The 19,039-nt window shown below is 41.0% G+C and overlaps 1 protein-coding gene across 1 annotated transcript; it reads right to left on the reverse strand.

Moving 5' to 3' along the window:
* Positions 1-2: 2 nt before the first annotated feature.
* On the reverse strand, positions 3-18,555 carry actr10 (actin related protein 10). Its single transcript, XM_077200069.1, has 13 exons — positions 18,371-18,555; positions 18,051-18,123; positions 17,551-17,633; positions 16,134-16,242; positions 13,187-13,293; positions 12,447-12,515; positions 12,271-12,347; positions 5,497-5,532; positions 5,293-5,372; positions 2,765-2,838; positions 2,555-2,636; positions 1,528-1,729; positions 3-368 (listed from the first exon to the last, which is right to left on the reverse strand). The coding sequence occupies exons 1-13, from the start codon at positions 18,445-18,447 to the stop codon at positions 187-189; spliced, it is 1,251 nt and encodes a 416-aa protein (XP_077056184.1). The 5' UTR covers positions 18,448-18,555; the 3' UTR covers positions 3-186.
* Positions 18,556-19,039: the final 484 nt, after the last annotated feature.

A 19,039-nucleotide genomic window follows, 5' to 3' on the forward strand; every position in this document is an offset into this window, starting at 1 on the left:
TTAAATTTTTAATTAAATAAATGCTGTTAGGGCTTCTTTTAAAAACAGCAAAAAATCTTCCCGATCCAAACCTTTTGAACGGCAGTGTGTGTTACAGTGTGTTTACAGCATTTTACCGACAGAATGTGTCTAAGCAGACGCAGGATTTACAGGAGGATGTATCTGAAACGTCCAGAGTGTGTGAGATCATTTCTCCGTGGAGAAGGCTCTCTTCATGAGCGGCGGCGGCGTCTTGCCCGGCTCGTAGACGGAGTCCGGTGGAGGAGCGCTGAGACTGCACCAGTCCGGGACACGGCCCGTCTGGTTATAGTAATCCCTGGACACCGAGCGACTCCCTAAAATGTCCTGCAATGCTCCAAATATAGCACCTACATGAGGAGACACAAAGCAACCTTGAGTACATGGCAGAAAACTGGGTAACACACTCCTATCACACACGCCAGGCGCGACGTGTGTGTTTCGCTAGTTTTAGCCCGACGTAGTTTTCATTTTCACATCCTGCGACATGTTGTTTAAATTGCAAATGCATTACTGCCCATCTGTGCCCATGGGTTTCTGGTCTGAGAACGAGTGTGTGTTCAGGAGCATTGATGAACATTGCAGGTTTGAGGAACTGAAATACACTGAGCCGTTGGCCGACTGAACCCTGGGATAAAGTCAGTGGCGCTGTATTTCTTTTTAGAATTTTCTATTCTATTTCTACTTAAAGCGTGCATTAGTAATATGAGCATATAGGCGGATCCACAACATGTGTACACTCTGCTTATTACACACACACACACTCTGCTTATTACACACACACACACACACACACACACACACACACACACACTCTGCTTATTACACACACACACACACTCTGCTTATTATACACACACACACACACACACTCTGCTTATTATACACACACAAACTCTGCCTATTACACACACACACACACACACACACACACACACACTCTGCTTATTACACACACACACACTCTGCTTATTATACACACACACACACACTCTGCTTATTATACACACACGAACTCTGCTTATTACACACACACACACACACTCTGCTTATTACACACACACACACACTCTGCTTATTATACACACACACACACACTCTGCTTATTACACACACACACACTCTGCTTATTACACACACACACACACACACACACACACACACACACTCTGCTTATTACACACACACACTGCTTATTACACACAAAAACACTCTGCTTACACACACACTCAGATTATTACACACACACACGTTATTACACAAACACACACAGATTCTGCTTATCACACACACACACACACACACACACACACACACACGTGAGCATCAAGTCTGTAGATGCGGGAGAAACGACGATCTCAGATATTTTGAGTTTGGACTGCGTTACCGATTTCCACCACTAGTTGTCAATCTTACAGACTGCACCTTTAAAGGGACCATCAAAAAAATTTGAAATTGAAAATTGTATTCATCGTTTGTCGTCTGTAAAGCCGCGCGCGTCGCGCTCACCTCCTAGCCAGGCGGTGCAGTTGGGTTTAGCGGGCGGGCTGTGGATCCGGAAGCTCTTGGTCGCGAGAGCATCATGGTACTTCGGCTTCTCCACCAGCGAGCGGATCTCAGCCAGGAGTCGGGGCAGGAATCCGGGAAGCATGGCCGTACCACCGATGATCACCAAGTTCTCTGACAGAACCTTGCGAGTGTCAATGGGACACTAGTGTGGTACAAACAAAACACAAATAAACAAGGTGAATGCTGGGAAAAGTGAGAATTGCACAGAGGCAGGGTGGAGGATTATTAGGGTGTTGCTTTGTGATTATAAACACACACTACCAGTCAAACGTTCTGGATCGGTAAGATCTTTAATGTTTTTAAAAGAAGTCTCTTCTAAAAATTTGATCAATCCAAAACTTTTGACTGGAAGTATAAATAAACAAGTAATGCATACAGTTTCTGTTATAAACAAACTAAACAATAAACGATGCACCGAAATTTGGGCCAATGAAAATTTAACCAAAATCAAGGTGAATGCTGGGAAAAGAAACACAAAACGTCACATTTACCTCAGAAAAGCTTTTCAGTGAGGACATAAACTCTATAGAAGAATAACTCTAGAGGATCGTTCTGATACAGACATGCACTAGATCACATATATTTTTACTTGATCTATTATCTTCATTATTTAAAGTATGTTTGAATAAATCCATCATGAAAAAAAGTTATAACAGCCATTGTTTAAATATTTATATTAGAGTAGAAACAATTACACTAAAAAAAGTTTAATCGTGTAATTTAAACGTTAATAAGCAACTCAGTTTGATTATTAAATAAATGTGATGATTAATTGACTACTGAATAAGCTATTTTGTTTCGGTAAAAATGTTATTTCGGTGCATCACTACAAACAGTCGACGTTCGTTTTTTCAATTGTGCTTGTCATTAAAAAAACTTTTCTGTAGGACTTTTTCTCCCATTCATCCGACTTGCATTCGCTTCAGGGACTTTTCCAAGAATTTGCTGAAGATCTCATATTTCATACCTTAACCAGCGTGTCCAGCATCAGCGTGGCGATGGACTTCTCCTCGTTATCCTGCTCGAACAGCATCTCCGCCACAGAGTCTCTGGAAAACCGGCAGATTAACAGACAATAACCGAGAGCGACCCAGTTCACAGGAGAAATCTCGGAGAGAGCGGTGAGAGCGTGTCCTTCCCCTCGCAGCTCATATATGTGAAGACAGCAGGTCATTACCTGATGAAACCCTTGACATGCAGAATCTTCTGCCCATCCAGTGGATACTGCACGTCTGGAGGCGGAGCCGGTCTCTGACGGACCAATGAGAAGCAACTGTGAATATTCTGACGTTTAATAATTACACTTCCATAGTTTGAGAACGCAAAGCAGGTCAAATCAGCAGTTAATGGATCAACTTAATATAATATACAAATATAATACAAATATAATTCATTTTTAATTAAATTTAATCCTTAATGTTTCTGTATTTATTCCCTCAGTTATTTTTTTGTATTTATCTAAAAAAAATTTTTTATTTTTTTAACACACATACATTATATATATATATATATATATATATATATATATATATATATATACACACATATACATATATATATATATATATATATATATATATATATATATATATATATATATATATATACACACATATATATATATTAGGGCTGTCAATCGATTAAAATTTTTAATCTAATTAATTACATACTCTGTAATTAATTAATCTAAATTAATCGCATACACAATCTTACAATGTTTGCATGGTACAATTTCTGGTAAGCGACGTTTTAATTATTATTGCTTGACACAAATTTCACGATTTCAATTTAATTTAATTATTGTGATTTGATGCAATATTGACTCATTTGGATAAATATTAGGTACACAAGATAGGCATTCAAATTTCTCAAGAAATAAAAATCTCACCCAATGCTGTAAAAATACAGAGAGCCATATCAGCTGGTAGTATTTAAGGTTAAAAATAGCTCAAATTAAATATAATGCGTGTTTATTACAAATAACAACTTTGATATAAGTAAAAATATAATCCATACGTAATATAGTAGTAGGCTACATACATTTTGAAAAATACTCTCTATAGCTCTTTTTTTATAGCCAACTATAACATGCTATATGGTCATGAAATGGCTTTCCTGAGGTAACTTAGGGCTAAATGTTATGTGACATAATTGTTCTCCAGCTGTTTTATTGACCTCTTTTCGCGGTTGAAAAACACTGATTGATCGAGGAATATACATTTCGGTAAGTTTTAGGCTGCCCTACTGTATCTTTCAACATTGGTCATTCGTGTTTATTTACTATTAGCTAGAGATGATCGGTTCACGTGCCGCTATAGGGATCCGTCATTTCACATTTACAAACGCCAAAACGGTATTGCTTGATTTTCGTAATACAATTAACAGAATCTGAGAGCTGAGATTTTTTTAATATCATAAGTAACGTGCTCTGTCTTGTCTGTTTCCGTGTCCTCTCTTTGGTGCGCGATTTTTCTGTGCGTGAGAAAATGGTTGTGTGACGTGAGAGCGCGTGAAACGTTACAACACACACACACACAAGCGCGCTTTCTCTCAGACACACTCGCCGACTCACGCACACACTCCTGGATGCTTTGCATTGATGTGGTACTTTAGAGTTTGACGAACTCCGTTTGTTATAAGTAAATGTTCCAAACAATGATCCAAGCAGCGCGTTCTTGTCTCCCTCCTTCTTTTTACACGAACGCTAGAACGTCTCCGCAAAGGTCAAAACGGAATGGATTAATCTGCGTTATTTTTTTTAACGCGTTATTTCTTCTCAGATTAATTAATCGAAATTAACGCGTTATTTTGACAGCCCTAATATATATATATATATATATATATATATATACACATATACACACATGCATATATGTAGGCATATATATATATATAAATATATATATATGCATTCTTTCATTTCTATATTTATTTTTAGAGGATAAGAAAGTGAATTATATTTTTATAAATATATCAACTTTTCAACCGATTAATAGACGCTTAAATATGTTATTGGTAAATGATGGACAAAAACTATATTTATAAAAAATCTAATAAAGACGGGACATTTCACAAAAGTATTATTGTATTCGTTTGATAAGGGAATTTATGTTTCACTAAAAATGTTATCTTGATTTATTTATTCATTTTTAAACACCATGTTTTTTATTTTCATGGCAAGCACCGCTGGAGACCCAAACCTGCAGAAATCTAAAATAAATAAATAAATGTAGCAATAGGAAAATAAAGAAACAACTGACTCGATAAAACAAATATAATTCATTTTTTTAAATTAAATTTAATCCTGAATGGATCTGTATTTTTCCCCCAAAATGTATTCCAAAATTAATTTTTATTCTTTTTAACTAATATATATATATTAATTTAAACATTCTTTCATTTATATATTTATTTATAGAGGAAAATAATGTAAATAAAAAAAGTCCCACAATAAACAAACTATATAAAACATTTAAGATTAAATACAAGAGAAATTTTCAAAAATATGTTCAGCTGAATCTTTTTTTAATATCAGTTGAACAATAAAATAAGTATAAAATCACGTCTATTTACATTAAAAAGTCCTTAGTTTAGCATGGTGGAGGTTGTGTTGTGTTGAAGAGTGAATGTTTGCTAATATTTATATCAGTTACACGTATAATCGATGACGTTTTAACAGTAAAAGTTTAAAGCGTGTTCTCTGACCTCAGCTGATCCCTCCATGTTGAACTTGGCCTCCTGGATCTTTATTCCTCTCTGAAGGTCACTAACAAAACACGTACGCACTAAACACACAAGACAACAACACGGTTAGTCCCTAAAGTCAACATAACAGTGTTTGAAACCCATTTTACTTTACAGATTTCTGAGGCAAACAGGAAAAGTGAAAAGCGTCTCTATATGACGAACCTTTGATATCCTCCACTACATCTTCTGGAATAGTGCCTGTAACAAACACCAACAGATAATCAGACAGCAAACCAGAACAAATACAGTATTAACCCTATAAAGCTACTGGATCATATTTCATAGGCCTGTAAATGATAAAACTGGCTGTCACACTCGATCTCCTCCAGTCTCTGATTGATATTTAGACTCTTTTATCAAGTAAAAGTCCTTTAGTATAATTGTACAAACGTCCTTCCTCAGCTCGAGCTTCACGTGTCTTTCGGTGTCAAATCTGACATGATTTTATCAAGTAAAACTGCACTTGAAATGTTCTTGTCCTTTAGAAAAGTAAATCAGTCATTCACTTTATCTGGAAAAATAGGATTTTTTGTAAATATAATTGATTCTGAAGCAATATTCCCATCAGTGTTGTATCAGCTTATCTGCATATTTGTGATATTTACATAGTGTACATTACATACATACGTGTAATTATATACAGTCGAACCACAATGTATTCAGACTCCTTCAACATTTCTCACATTATCAGTTTATTTGCTATAGTTTAGAAAATGGTAATAAAATATGAGAAGAACTTTGGTTTTGTCCATCCTTCTGTTAGACTCTCACACATGAATTATGTTGAATATCTGTCAGATGTTTAATTTAACTACACAATTACATAATACCAGTTTAGCAAATAGCAATTTGCAATTAAAGAAAAAACACTTCAGCAAAACATGATCAGCTCAAAGTGTCGGAATCATTTTTGGTCCCAAATTTGTATACATTTTACTGGTAGTCACTGTATGAATAATTTTTGTGTATAATATTTCACAGTTTACTTTATTGTGCTCTCCTCACTTACATAAATGAACTATGGTGTCCTGCACACACTAGTGAAAATTATAAAAAATTATATTTTGGGTTTGACTGTGTATACAAAATGTGTATACCTGTACCTACAGTGTACCTACACAGTTAACGCACGTATATTATGTAAACACAAACTTTTATTTTGAATGCGATTAATCGTCGCCCAGCACTATTATAAATAAGGTCAAAAGGTCGAGCAAGTAACATTCTCTTCCACTTGTCCCAAACCAGCGTTAATGTGGAGCCCTGTCATGCTTAAGGTGACACTGCTTACGCTGACACTGCTTACGCTGACACTGCTTACGGTGACACTGCTTACGCTGACACTGCTTACGGTGACACTGCTTACGGTGACACTGCTTACGGTGACACTGCTTACGCTGACACTGCTTACGCTGACACTGCTTACGCTGACACTGCTTACGCTGACACTGCTAGCGCTGACACTGCTAGCGCTGACACTGCTAGCGCTGACACTGATTGCGCTGACACTGATTGCGCTGACACTGATTGCGCTGACACTGATTGCGCTGACACTGATTGCGCTGACACTGATTGCGCTGACACTGATTGCGCTGACACTGATTGCGCTGACACTGCTTGCGCTGACACTGCTTGCGCTGACACTGCTTGCGCTGACACTGCTTGCGCTGACACTGCTTGCGCTGACACTGCTTGCGCTGACACTGCTTGCGCTGACACTGCTTGCGCTGACACTGCTTGCGCTGACACTGCTTGCGCTGACACTGCTTGCGCTGACACTGCTTGCGCTGACACTGCTTACGCTGACACTGCTTGCGCTGACACTGCTTGCGCTGACACTGCTTGCGCTGACACTGCTTGCGCTGACACTGCTTACGCTGACACTGCTTACGCTGACACTGCTTACGCTGACACTGCTTACGCTGACACTGCTTACGCTGACACTGCTTACGCTGACACTGCTTACGCTGACACTGATTACGGTGACACTGATTACGGTGACACTGATTACGGTGACACTGATTACGGTGACACTGCTTACGCTGACACTGCTTACGCTGACACTGCTTACGCTGACACTGCTTACGCTGACACTGCTTACGCTGACACTGCTTACGGTGACACTGCTTACGGTGACACTGCTTACGGTGACACTGCTTACGGTGACACTGCTTACGGTGACACTGCTTACGGTGACACTGCTTACGGTGACACTGATTACGCTGACACTGCTTACGCTGACACTGCTTACGCTGACACTGCTTACGCTGACACTGCTTACGCTGACACTGCTTACGCTGACACTGCTTACGCTGACACTGCTTACGCTGACACTGCTTACGCTGACACTGCTTACGCTGACACTGATTACGCTGACACTGATTACGCTGACACTGATTACGCTGACACTGATTACGCTGACACTGATTACGCTGACACTGATTACGCTGACACTGATTACGCTGACACTGATTACGCTGACACTGATTACGGTGACACTGATTACGGTGACACTGCTTACGCTGACACTGCTTACGCTGACACTGCTTACGCTGACACTGCTTACGCTGACACTGATTACGCTGACACTGATTACGCTGACACTGATTACGCTGACACTGATTACGCTGACACTGATTACGCTGACACTGATTACGCTGACACTGATTACGGTGACACTGATTACGGTGACACTGCTTACGGTGACACTGCTTACGGTGACACTGCTTACGGTGACACTGCTTACGCTGACACTGCTTACGCTGACACTGCTTACGCTGACACTGCTTACGCTGACACTGATTACGCTGACACTGATTACGCTGACACTGATTACGCTGACACTGATTACGCTGACACTGATTACGGTGACACTGCTTACGCTGACACTGCTTACGCTGACACTGCTTACGCTGACACTGCTTACGGTGACACTGATTACGGTGACACTGCTTACGGTGACACTGCTTACGCTGACACTGATTACGCTGACACTGATTACGGTGACACTGATTACGGTGACACTGATTACGGTGACACTGCTTACGCTGACACTGCTTACGCTGACACTGCTTACGCTGACACTGCTTACGCTGACACTGCTTACGGTGACACTGATTACGCTGACACTGATTACGCTGACACTGATTACGGTGACACTGATTACGGTGACACTGATTACGCTGACACTGCTTACGGTGACACTGATTACGGTGACACTGCTTACGGTGACACTGATTACGCTGACACTGATTACGGTGACACTGATTACGGTGACACTGATTACGGTGACACTGATTACGGTGACACTGATTACGGTGACACTGCTTACGCTGACACTGCTTACGCTGACACTGCTTACGCTGACACTGATTACGGTGACACTGATTACGGTGACACTGCTTACGGTGACACTGATTACGCTGACACTGATTACGCTGACACTGATTACGGTGACACTGATTACGGTGACACTGATTACGGTGACACTGCTTACGGTGACACTGCTTACGGTGACACTGATTACGGTGACACTGATTACGGTGACACTGATTACGGTGACACTGATTACGGTGACACTGATTACGGTGACACTGATTACGCTGACACTGATTACGCTGACACTGATTACGCTGACACTGATTACGGTGACACTGATTACGGTGACACTGATTACGGTGACACTGCTTACGGTGACACTGCTTACGGTGACACTGCTTACGCTGACACTGATTACGCTGACACTGATTACGGTGACACTGATTACGGTGACACTGATTACGGTGACACTGATTACGGTGACACTGATTACGGTGACACTGATTACGCTGACACTGATTACGCTGACACTGCTTACGCTGACACTGCTTACGCTGACACTGCTTACGCTGACACTGCTTACGCTGACACTGCTTACGCTGACACTGATTACGCTGACACTGATTACGCTGACACTGATTACGCTGACACTGATTACGCTGACACTGATTACGCTGACACTGATTACGCTGACACTGATTACGCTGACACTGATTACGCTGACACTGATTACGCTGACACTGATTACGCTGACGGTGACACTGCTTACGGTGACACTGCTTACGGTGACACTGCTTACGGTGACACTGCTTACGGTGACAGACACTGATTACTGATTACGGTGACACTGATTACGCTGACGGTGACACTGCTTACGGTGACAGACACTGATTACTGATTACGGTGACACTGATTACGCTGACGGTGACACTGCTTACGGTGACACTGCTTACGGTGACACTGCTTACGGTGACACTGCTTACGGTGACACTGCTTACGGTGACACTGCTTACGGTGACACTGCTTACGGTGACAGACACTGATTACTGATTACGGTGACACTGATTACGCTGACACTGCTTACGCTGACACTGCTTACGCTGACACTGCTTACGCTGACACTGCTTACGCTGACACTGCTTACGCTGACACTGCTTACGCTGACACTGCTTACGCTGACACTGATTACGCTGACACTGATTACGCTGACACTGATTACGCTGACACTGATTACGCTGACACTGCTTACGGTGACAGACACTGATTACGCTGACACTGATTACGCTGACACTGATTACGCTGACACTGATTACGCTGACACTGATTACGCTGACACTGATTACGCTGACACTGATTACGCTGACACTGATTACGCTGACACTGATTACGCTGACACTGATTACGCTGACACTGATTACGCTGACACTGATTACGCTGACACTGATTACGCTGACACTGATTACGCTGACACTGATTACGCTGACACTGATTACGCTGACACTGATTACGCTGACACTGATTACGGTGACACTGATTACGGTGACACTGCTTACGGTGACACTGATTACGCTGACACTGATTACGGTGACACTGATTACGGTGACACTGATTACGGTGACACTGCTTACGGTGACACTGATTACGGTGACACTGATTACGGTGACACTGATTACGGTGACACTGCTTACGGTGACACTGCTTACGGTGACACTGCTTACGGTGACACTGCTTACGGTGACACTGCTTACGCTGACACTGATTACGGTGACACTGATTACGGTGACACTGATTACGCTGACACTGATTACGCTGACACTGCTTACGCTGACACTGATTACGCTGACACTGATTACGCTGACACTGATTACGCTGACACTGATTACGCTGACACTGATTACGCTGACACTGCTTACGGTGACACTGCTTACGGTGACACTGCTTACGGTGACAGACACTGATTACTGATTACGGTGACACTGATTACGCTGACGGTGACACTGCTTACGGTGACAGACACTGATTACTGATTACGGTGACACTGATTACGCTGACGGTGACACTGCTTACGGTGACACTGCTTACGGTGACACTGCTTACGGTGACACTGCTTACGGTGACACTGCTTACGGTGACACTGCTTACGGTGACAGACACTGATTACTGATTACGGTGACACTGATTACGCTGACGGTGACACTGCTTACGCTGACACTGCTTACGCTGACACTGCTTACGCTGACACTGCTTACGCTGACACTGCTTACGCTGACACTGATTACGCTGACACTGATTACGCTGACACTGATTACGCTGACACTGATTACGCTGACACTGATTACGCTGACACTGATTACGGTGACACTGCTTACGGTGACACTGCTTACGGTGACACTGATTACGCTGACACTGATTACGCTGACACTGATTACGCTGACACTGATTACGCTGACACTGATTACGCTGACACTGATTACGCTGACACTGATTACGCTGACACTGATTACGCTGACACTGATTACGCTGACACTGATTACGCTGACACTGATTACGCTGACACTGATTACGCTGACACTGATTACGCTGACACTGATTACGCTGACACTGATTACGCTGACACTGATTACGCTGACACTGATTACGCTGACACTGATTACGCTGACACTGATTACGCTGACACTGATTACGCTGACACTGATTACGCTGACACTGATTACGCTGACACTGATTACGCTGACACTGATTACGCTGACACTGATTACGCTGACACTGATTACGCTGACACTGCTTACGCTGACACTGCTTACGCTGACACTGCTTACGGTGACACTGCTTACGCTGACACTGCTTACGCTGACACTGCTTACGCTGACACTGCTTACGCTGACACTGCTTACGGTGACACTGCTTACGCTGACACTGCTTACGCTAACACTGCTTACGCTAACACTGCTTACGCTAACACTGCTTACGCTAACACTGCTTACGCTAACACTGCTTACGCTAACACATAGATATAAACACTAGATGTCGCCTCGGGGGTCTAAAGATGCGTCAAAACCGCCGCCATCTTGGAACAGGGGTCTTGTCATAGGAAGTAGCTAGGTAACGCTGAATTCATGGATGATGCCGGACTTTTGTGCTGCGTATGGATGTTTACACGAACGAAATCTAAAAACCAGACAGCAAGGGGTTACATTTCACAAGATTGTGAAATTTTGTAATTTTTTTTTACATTTCTCTGGACTCTATAATAAATACACGTCTGACCGTTGGAACGAACCAAAACTACTAGAAAATCGCATTCATTTATGGTGATTTTATTTCCGTTAGACCTTTTCCTACATTGACACTGATGAGGGGTTCCCCTGTTTCAAGATGGCGGCTCTATTGACGCATTCGTTCAAAATGAACTGCCGTAGCCAAGGCGACATCTAGTGTTTATATCTATGACGCTAACACTGCTTACGCTAACACTGCTTACGCTAACACTGCTTACGCTAACACTGATTATAGTAACAACCTAGAATATGGGTCAGATGGTGTGTGTGTGTGTGTGTGTGTGTGTGTGTGTGTGTGTGTGTGTGTGTGTGTGTGTGTGTGTGTGTGTGTGTCTCTTACTGATGACTGCAGGGTTGAGGCCGGTGCCGGAGTCGGTGTCCAGCATACATTGCTCACTCAGCAGAGCATACAGCTCCCTAAAGACCACACAAACAACCCACACACACACACACACACTGAGAACACAAGCAGCTTCATCTTACACACCGCTTCGATTCATGCCACTCTGGACTTACTTATGAATGGCTTTTCCAGCCATAGGCAGAGCCTCCCATGCGGACAGGATCGGGACGCCTTCATAGATCTAGTGCACTGTTAAGGCATCTAACCTGATAATCATAAAACTGAAACAATCTGTATTGTATGAAGCGCTATTGAAATAATCAATAGACTTGACTTGAACAACATCAATGATGAATCTTTCACAATATGATCAGGAGTGTGTTTACAGAACAGCGCTGTAACTCGCTGCTTCACTGCTATAGTAGTGCATCGATTAAGAAATCAGCGAGCTAGTCACGACTGTTTCCTGAAAACATATTGTCGCAAATTGGCCGTTCAACCATGTGTGTTAATGACGTCACGCACGTGTGGAGTAATGACTAATTTTAATTAATCTGTTCGAGATCGAATTAACGCTAAATGTTTTGCTATAAATTACAGACATCTGAGGACTATCTCTCATTTTTCTCAGTTATTTTGCTTTATTTCCAGATTCAATCATAGACTCGTTCTTACACTAGAGCTCGTTCACACACGTGCACTCTTCAAAAACTACACTTTACATCTCTCGACGAACTAAAACTCTGCCATGCTGTTTGCGAATGTTCGTTGGAACGATGGTTTCGGGAAACACAGACTCGTTGAACTGCTGATAACGACAGAACTTGCGAACATGCTTTCGGGAAACACACCCCAGGACGACAGTAAATAGAGTCAAAGTAGTTTCAAAGCGTATTTGCTGTCAAAGGATCCTGGTAAGACCAGCGTCTCAGTGTATCCACAATCCATGACGAGAGCCGACTGGATTCCCAGAGACATGACAGACATCAGGTGACCGGGAGCAAACAGGACCGACGGGACCTGCAATACAGACACGTTTCAAATCTGCTTTTATTTATATAGCACATGTGAAAACAGGGCTGACCAAAGTGCTGAATAAAACACAAGACAAAGAGACAAGGGTAAACCACACATTCATGACAGAAGCTCACAATGAATTAAAAGCTAAAGGAAAAAAGTAGGTTTTAAGAGAAGATTTAAAAACAGTTAAAGACTGAGCCGATCTGATGTAAACCGGGAGGCCGTTCCACAGACAATCAGTATGATTTATGTTTCTGAAAGTCTCTTCTGCTCACCATGCTGCATTTATTAGATCAAAAATACAGTAAAAACAGTGAAATATTATTCCAATGTAAATCAGCTGTTTTCTATGTGAATATATAGTAAAGTGTAATTTATTCCTGTGATCAAAGCTGAATTTTCAGCATCATTACTCCAGTCTTCAGTGTCACATGATCCTTCAGAAATCACTATAATATGATGATTTGATGCTCAAGAAACATTTATGATTATTATCAATGTTGAAAACAGTCATATATGTTTGTGGAAACTCTCATCCATTTTATTTTTCAGGATTCTTTGATGAATAGAAAGTTTAAAAGAACAGTAACATTATAAATAATGTTACGAAATGTTACAGTTTCCACAAAAAGAGCATGTTGCTTACATTATTGCTAGAATGTATGTTGTTAGCATGAATTAACACTATATTAAGAGATCACTGGATGGCTGAAATACAGTATGGAAGTTTTTTTAAGCATTCAAACCAAGTCTATTTTAACAACAACAAAAAAATCCACTGTGAGAATCCGTGTTCTCCAAGTTTCAACTGGAGGTGTAATCCCAGATCAGTTTCATAATGCGAATCTGTATGTCAGACTGATTGGTTTGTTCGACACTGTTGAACCACCTGATCTTTTGATGTGATTTCAGCAAGTTGTAGCTAAATCCAAAGTAGGGCTGCACGATTAATCGAATTTCTAATTGCGATTACGATTACGGACGCCACGATTACGTAATCGTTCAAAGCCGCGATTACAAAAGAAAATCCACTCTGCGTGTGTGTGTTTAGATCATAATTATGTTATGAGAGGCGAATCACGCCTACTTCAGGAAACCCAGCACAATATGACATACCAGGCAGTGACGCGCGATGTGTATCGCTTCACTGTATAAAGTGCAAAAGAAACTAAGAGCAACGTCGTTACAATGCAAATGATTAAAGGAGAACTCCGGGCAATTTTTAAGTTAATCTTGATCGTTAGAGCTTTGTGAGTACTGACTATAGAAAAAAAAACGAACCGGATTGGTGCTTGCTACGCGGAGCTGCGACCGCGGATGCCCAGAGCTCCCACTCAGCTAAAACGGCAGCTATGGGGGCATGGACATAAAGAGCGTTTTTGAGCCTCTTAACAGACACAAAATGCAATTAAAATGTCTGTCCAACATGAACAGGGACCCTACATGTGAACAAGATGCGTTTAGCAACTTAGCCATTGTTTCAACTCACCTAAATAGTCTTTTAGACGGCAAGCTGTAGTCTCGCGCTGCAGTCCCGTGCTGTAGCCGGAAAAGGTAAACAATGTCCAGGTGGGAGGAGCGTTGATCATGTGCGACGAGTCTTCGTACATGGAATGGCATTTTTCTTCAAACGGCCCCGCTGTGTTGTGTAGTCATCCTTGTCAAAGTGTTCACTGCAAATGCGGTAATCTTTAGCGCGTAGTACTTCTACGGGAGTTTGCACATCAAGTTGAAATACAACTAGCCACAAACTGCAGAATCTCGAGGTCATGGAAAGGAAGACGATGAAAATTTAAGCTCTTATATTTTCGCATTCTGTCGCCACAATCCGGAAAGGTACAAACACGAACCATTTCTTCTTCACTTGTAAGCAACTCTGATCATAACTCGTCTCACATGATCAACGCTCCTCCCACCTGGATATTGTTTACCTTTTCCGGCTACAGCACGGGACTGCAGCGCGAGACTACAGCTTGCCATCTAAAAGACTATTTAGGTGAGTTGAAACAATGGCTAAGTTGCTAAACGCATCTTGTTCACATGTAGGGTCCCTGTTCATGTTGGACAGACATTTTAATTGCATTTTGTGTCTGTTAAGAGGCTCAAAAACGCTCTTTATGTCCATGCCCCCATAGCTGCCGTTTTAGCTGGGTGGGAGCTCTGGGCATTCACGGTCGCAGCTCCGCGTAGCAAGCACCAATCCGGTTTGTTTTTTTTTCTATAGTCAGTACTCACAAAGGTCTAACGATCAAGATTAACTTAAAAATTGCCCGGAGTTCTCCTTTAAGTCACGAAATAAAAGTAAAATACCAATAAATCACGTGTTAGCCGAGAAGGATTTACATGCAGGTGTGATTTTCATTCTATTCACCAGGAGCTGTTTCATTAACAGTTCTTGTTAGTAGGCTATTGTGTATTTACCATGGTAAGTGTCGTTTCCATAACCCAAAAATGCCACTTTATTTTCACTTTGTGTTATTTTCTATATTATTAAATGACTGTGGTGGCTCATATCAACATTGTATTAACAAAAACTAGTTTGGGACTGCTATTTAATTGCTTTAGCATAATCCTAATGTTTATCTAGTCTTTACTATGAGTCATTCTTACAATTTATATGTATGTTAAGTAAAGGGGGACAGTACTTGTGTGTGTTAACAATTTTTGTGTAAACATGTATTATAATATGCCTATATATATTCAATGTAAATTGTGATAATCGTAATTAATAATCGCAATTACAATTTCAAGGGAATAATCGGCAATTATGATTTTTGTCATAATCGTGCAGCTCTAATCCACAGTGGAATATTGATTAAAACAGAAACTGCTGACTTCACCTCGAAGTGCTTGAAGAAGACTCTGGAGAGCGTCTCTCTGAAGTGTGAGGGACAGAGGAGGGACTCGATGACGACCACGCGCCGGTCTCGAGGGTTCACCAGCAGATGCCTGAGGAGAAACAGCATCATGTGTTCGGATCACGAGCGAGGAATACACAGAGCATTACTCCAGAACAACCTCTGACAGCAGTCGCAACGGTGCCACTAATGTGACTTGATTTGCCAGCTCTGGGGGGATTTTTAATCATAAAGTTAATTCAGTTATAAAACTACTATTGTTTTGTATTAATAAATGCGGTTACTAATAATATTACATGTTTGCGTATTGGAAATGTGACAGTAAAGCACTAAGCTTTAAATGAACTTTTATTAACAACAGTGTTGTGCAAAAAAATCATTTTTACAGGGAAAATTTAAATATACTCCTATTAATTGTGCCATTGTTCTCCTATAGTATCATACTGGACTGACCCGACAGCTTCAGTGATTATAAAAGGAGTGCTTTTTACTTAAAACTACGCTTTAAATCTCTCGACAAACTAAAAGATGTATATTTTATATGTGTGTGTTCTAAATAAAAGATACAGATTGTACTGAATGTCTGATATTTGATTATCAGGATTTATTGAGTCAACATGTCATGAAAACAAGAAACTGCTTCTAATCACACACAACTAAACACACAACTCTGCGATGCTGTTTGCGAATGTTCGTTAGAACGATGGTTTCTGGAAACACCGACTCGTTGAACTGCTGATAACGACAGAACTTGCGATCATAGTTGGCTAACGATGCTTTCGGGGAAACGCAAACAAGATTGGTTACAAGGTAGTTTGTGACGTCAGAAACGCCAGCGATTTCAAAGCGTGTTTTTGAGACTGTCTTTGGTTCACTGCAGTTTTAAGCAGAAAATACTCAGCAATGCTGTCGACTTATGAATTTATGCACATGATTTGTGTTAGAGCACATTAAAAACACCACATAGACACATAAACAACATTACAAACTGGATTTTCAACACAGGGAGACTTTAAATAAAATTGTTTGTTTGCCACAAAGTTTTAGATTTTCAATTCATCACATTAAAAATAACATTAAAACTGGATAATATTTAAGGCTTTGAAGAGCTGGAAAAAGTGCCTTAATTTCACTCTCAAAAGGTTGCATGAACCCTGAGATGAGTTAGCATTACTACATTAAATCAATAGTGAATGCTGGTGATTTGTGGAGTGAAAAGCCTACTTTAACTTGATCCTTCATGACTCAGTGTTTTTCCTGATTTCCCAAGTCATATGCAACACAAAAGGCAGCTCTAATCCGTTGAGAAACGTGCGACCTCAAACTAAATTTAGTCGAACCGCCAAGAAAAAAGATCGAAAAATGCAACCATTTGGTCCCTGATGACGGACTCTCGCACCTGAAGTACAGCAGGTGGACAAACTCCTTCAGGATGGTGTACAGCTCCTCAGTGTTGATGTTGTACTGGACGACTCGAACAGCCTGGAGACACGATCATTTAAAGTCGGCATGAAATTAGAATATTGCATTGTTACATGTTAATATGGGTGCACATCATTATTGTTTTAATAATCTTGAATCAGAATAAGTTCCTCTTGCAGCATCTCTTCTCTGATGATGTGGGCGGGGCAACCTGTCACTCACATGAGATCACCTAATAGCAAACCACAACCATCCAATCAAATCCTCACAGACACATTCAAGCCCCGCCCACATTTGTTCTTGTTCGAGAAGCATTTCGACACTCACAATAGGAAAGAAACGTGCATAACTTCCCTTCCATGCAGACCTTGACATAGATAATATTAAATTACTGTTTAAAGCATTTGTTACAGCAAATGTTGTCTGGTAAATATGATTATGTTTATTAATTATGATTATAAATGGAGATTATGAGACCTCTTGAGATCCAGGATGTTTAATTTCACTGGGAATGATGAATCTCGGCCCAGTCTCGCCAGCAAAGCCACATCTACACATTACGAACACAAGAGAACAAAACCAGATCAGCACAAACACATATTTCCGTGTCTCATATGTGATGAAATCATTGATTCTGTATATCATAATACTTTTGTTAGTGATTAATGATCATCCATTTAATAACGCACTGATGAATTGGACGTGTAACTCATGCAGGTCTCATATCGTATAATTTGACTAAAACATCGACTTTATTTACATTCTCTGAACAAGACGCAGTAATAACAGTCACTTACTTTGTGTACGCCGCTCCTAAATCAATGACTACGGCTGTCTTCTCCCCTCCACTGCCCAAGCCTTCAAACAAGGGCATTTTATCAATAGAAATAATTTATCAACAGGGGGAAAAAGAGATTATTCTTGTATAAACACAACGCTGACACTCATAGCATCAGAGAGAAGGGCGGGGTCCTTCGCAATGGCTGCCTTGCATTCGCCTGAATAAAAATATTGTCGGCAACAGTAAATAATCCAATTAATCGAACACGCAAACATTTTCTACACGTTTACGTGATCATTCTGTTGTACATTTTTGTATGTGTGCCGACATGTGTATGTGTTTAATGAAAAGCGTTCTGCATGAAGTATCCGTTGATCTGAGATCAGTTCTTCACAGTTTACTGTCCGTTTGAATGCGTGTGATTTGGGCGGGTGAAGCTGAACCCAGATCAGCCCTCAGTGGACATTTTGATCCAAGGCGCCTTCTGAAATTAATGCGACGAACCACTATTTTTAAAGGGATAGTTCACCAACAAATTTAAAAAAATGGTCATAATTTAAACACCCTCAAGTTGTTCCAGACTTGTATGAGTTTATTTGTTCCGGTGAACACAATGGAAGATATTTTGAAGAATGGTTGTATTGTAACCAAACAGTTGTAGGGCATCATTCATTGACTTCCATAG

Source organism: Siphateles boraxobius, unplaced genomic scaffold (assembly GCF_051911475.1).
Source record: "Siphateles boraxobius isolate OS27281-9 unplaced genomic scaffold, OSU_SipBor_1 115, whole genome shotgun sequence".
Lineage (NCBI taxonomy): Eukaryota > Metazoa > Chordata > Actinopteri > Cypriniformes > Leuciscidae > Siphateles > Siphateles boraxobius.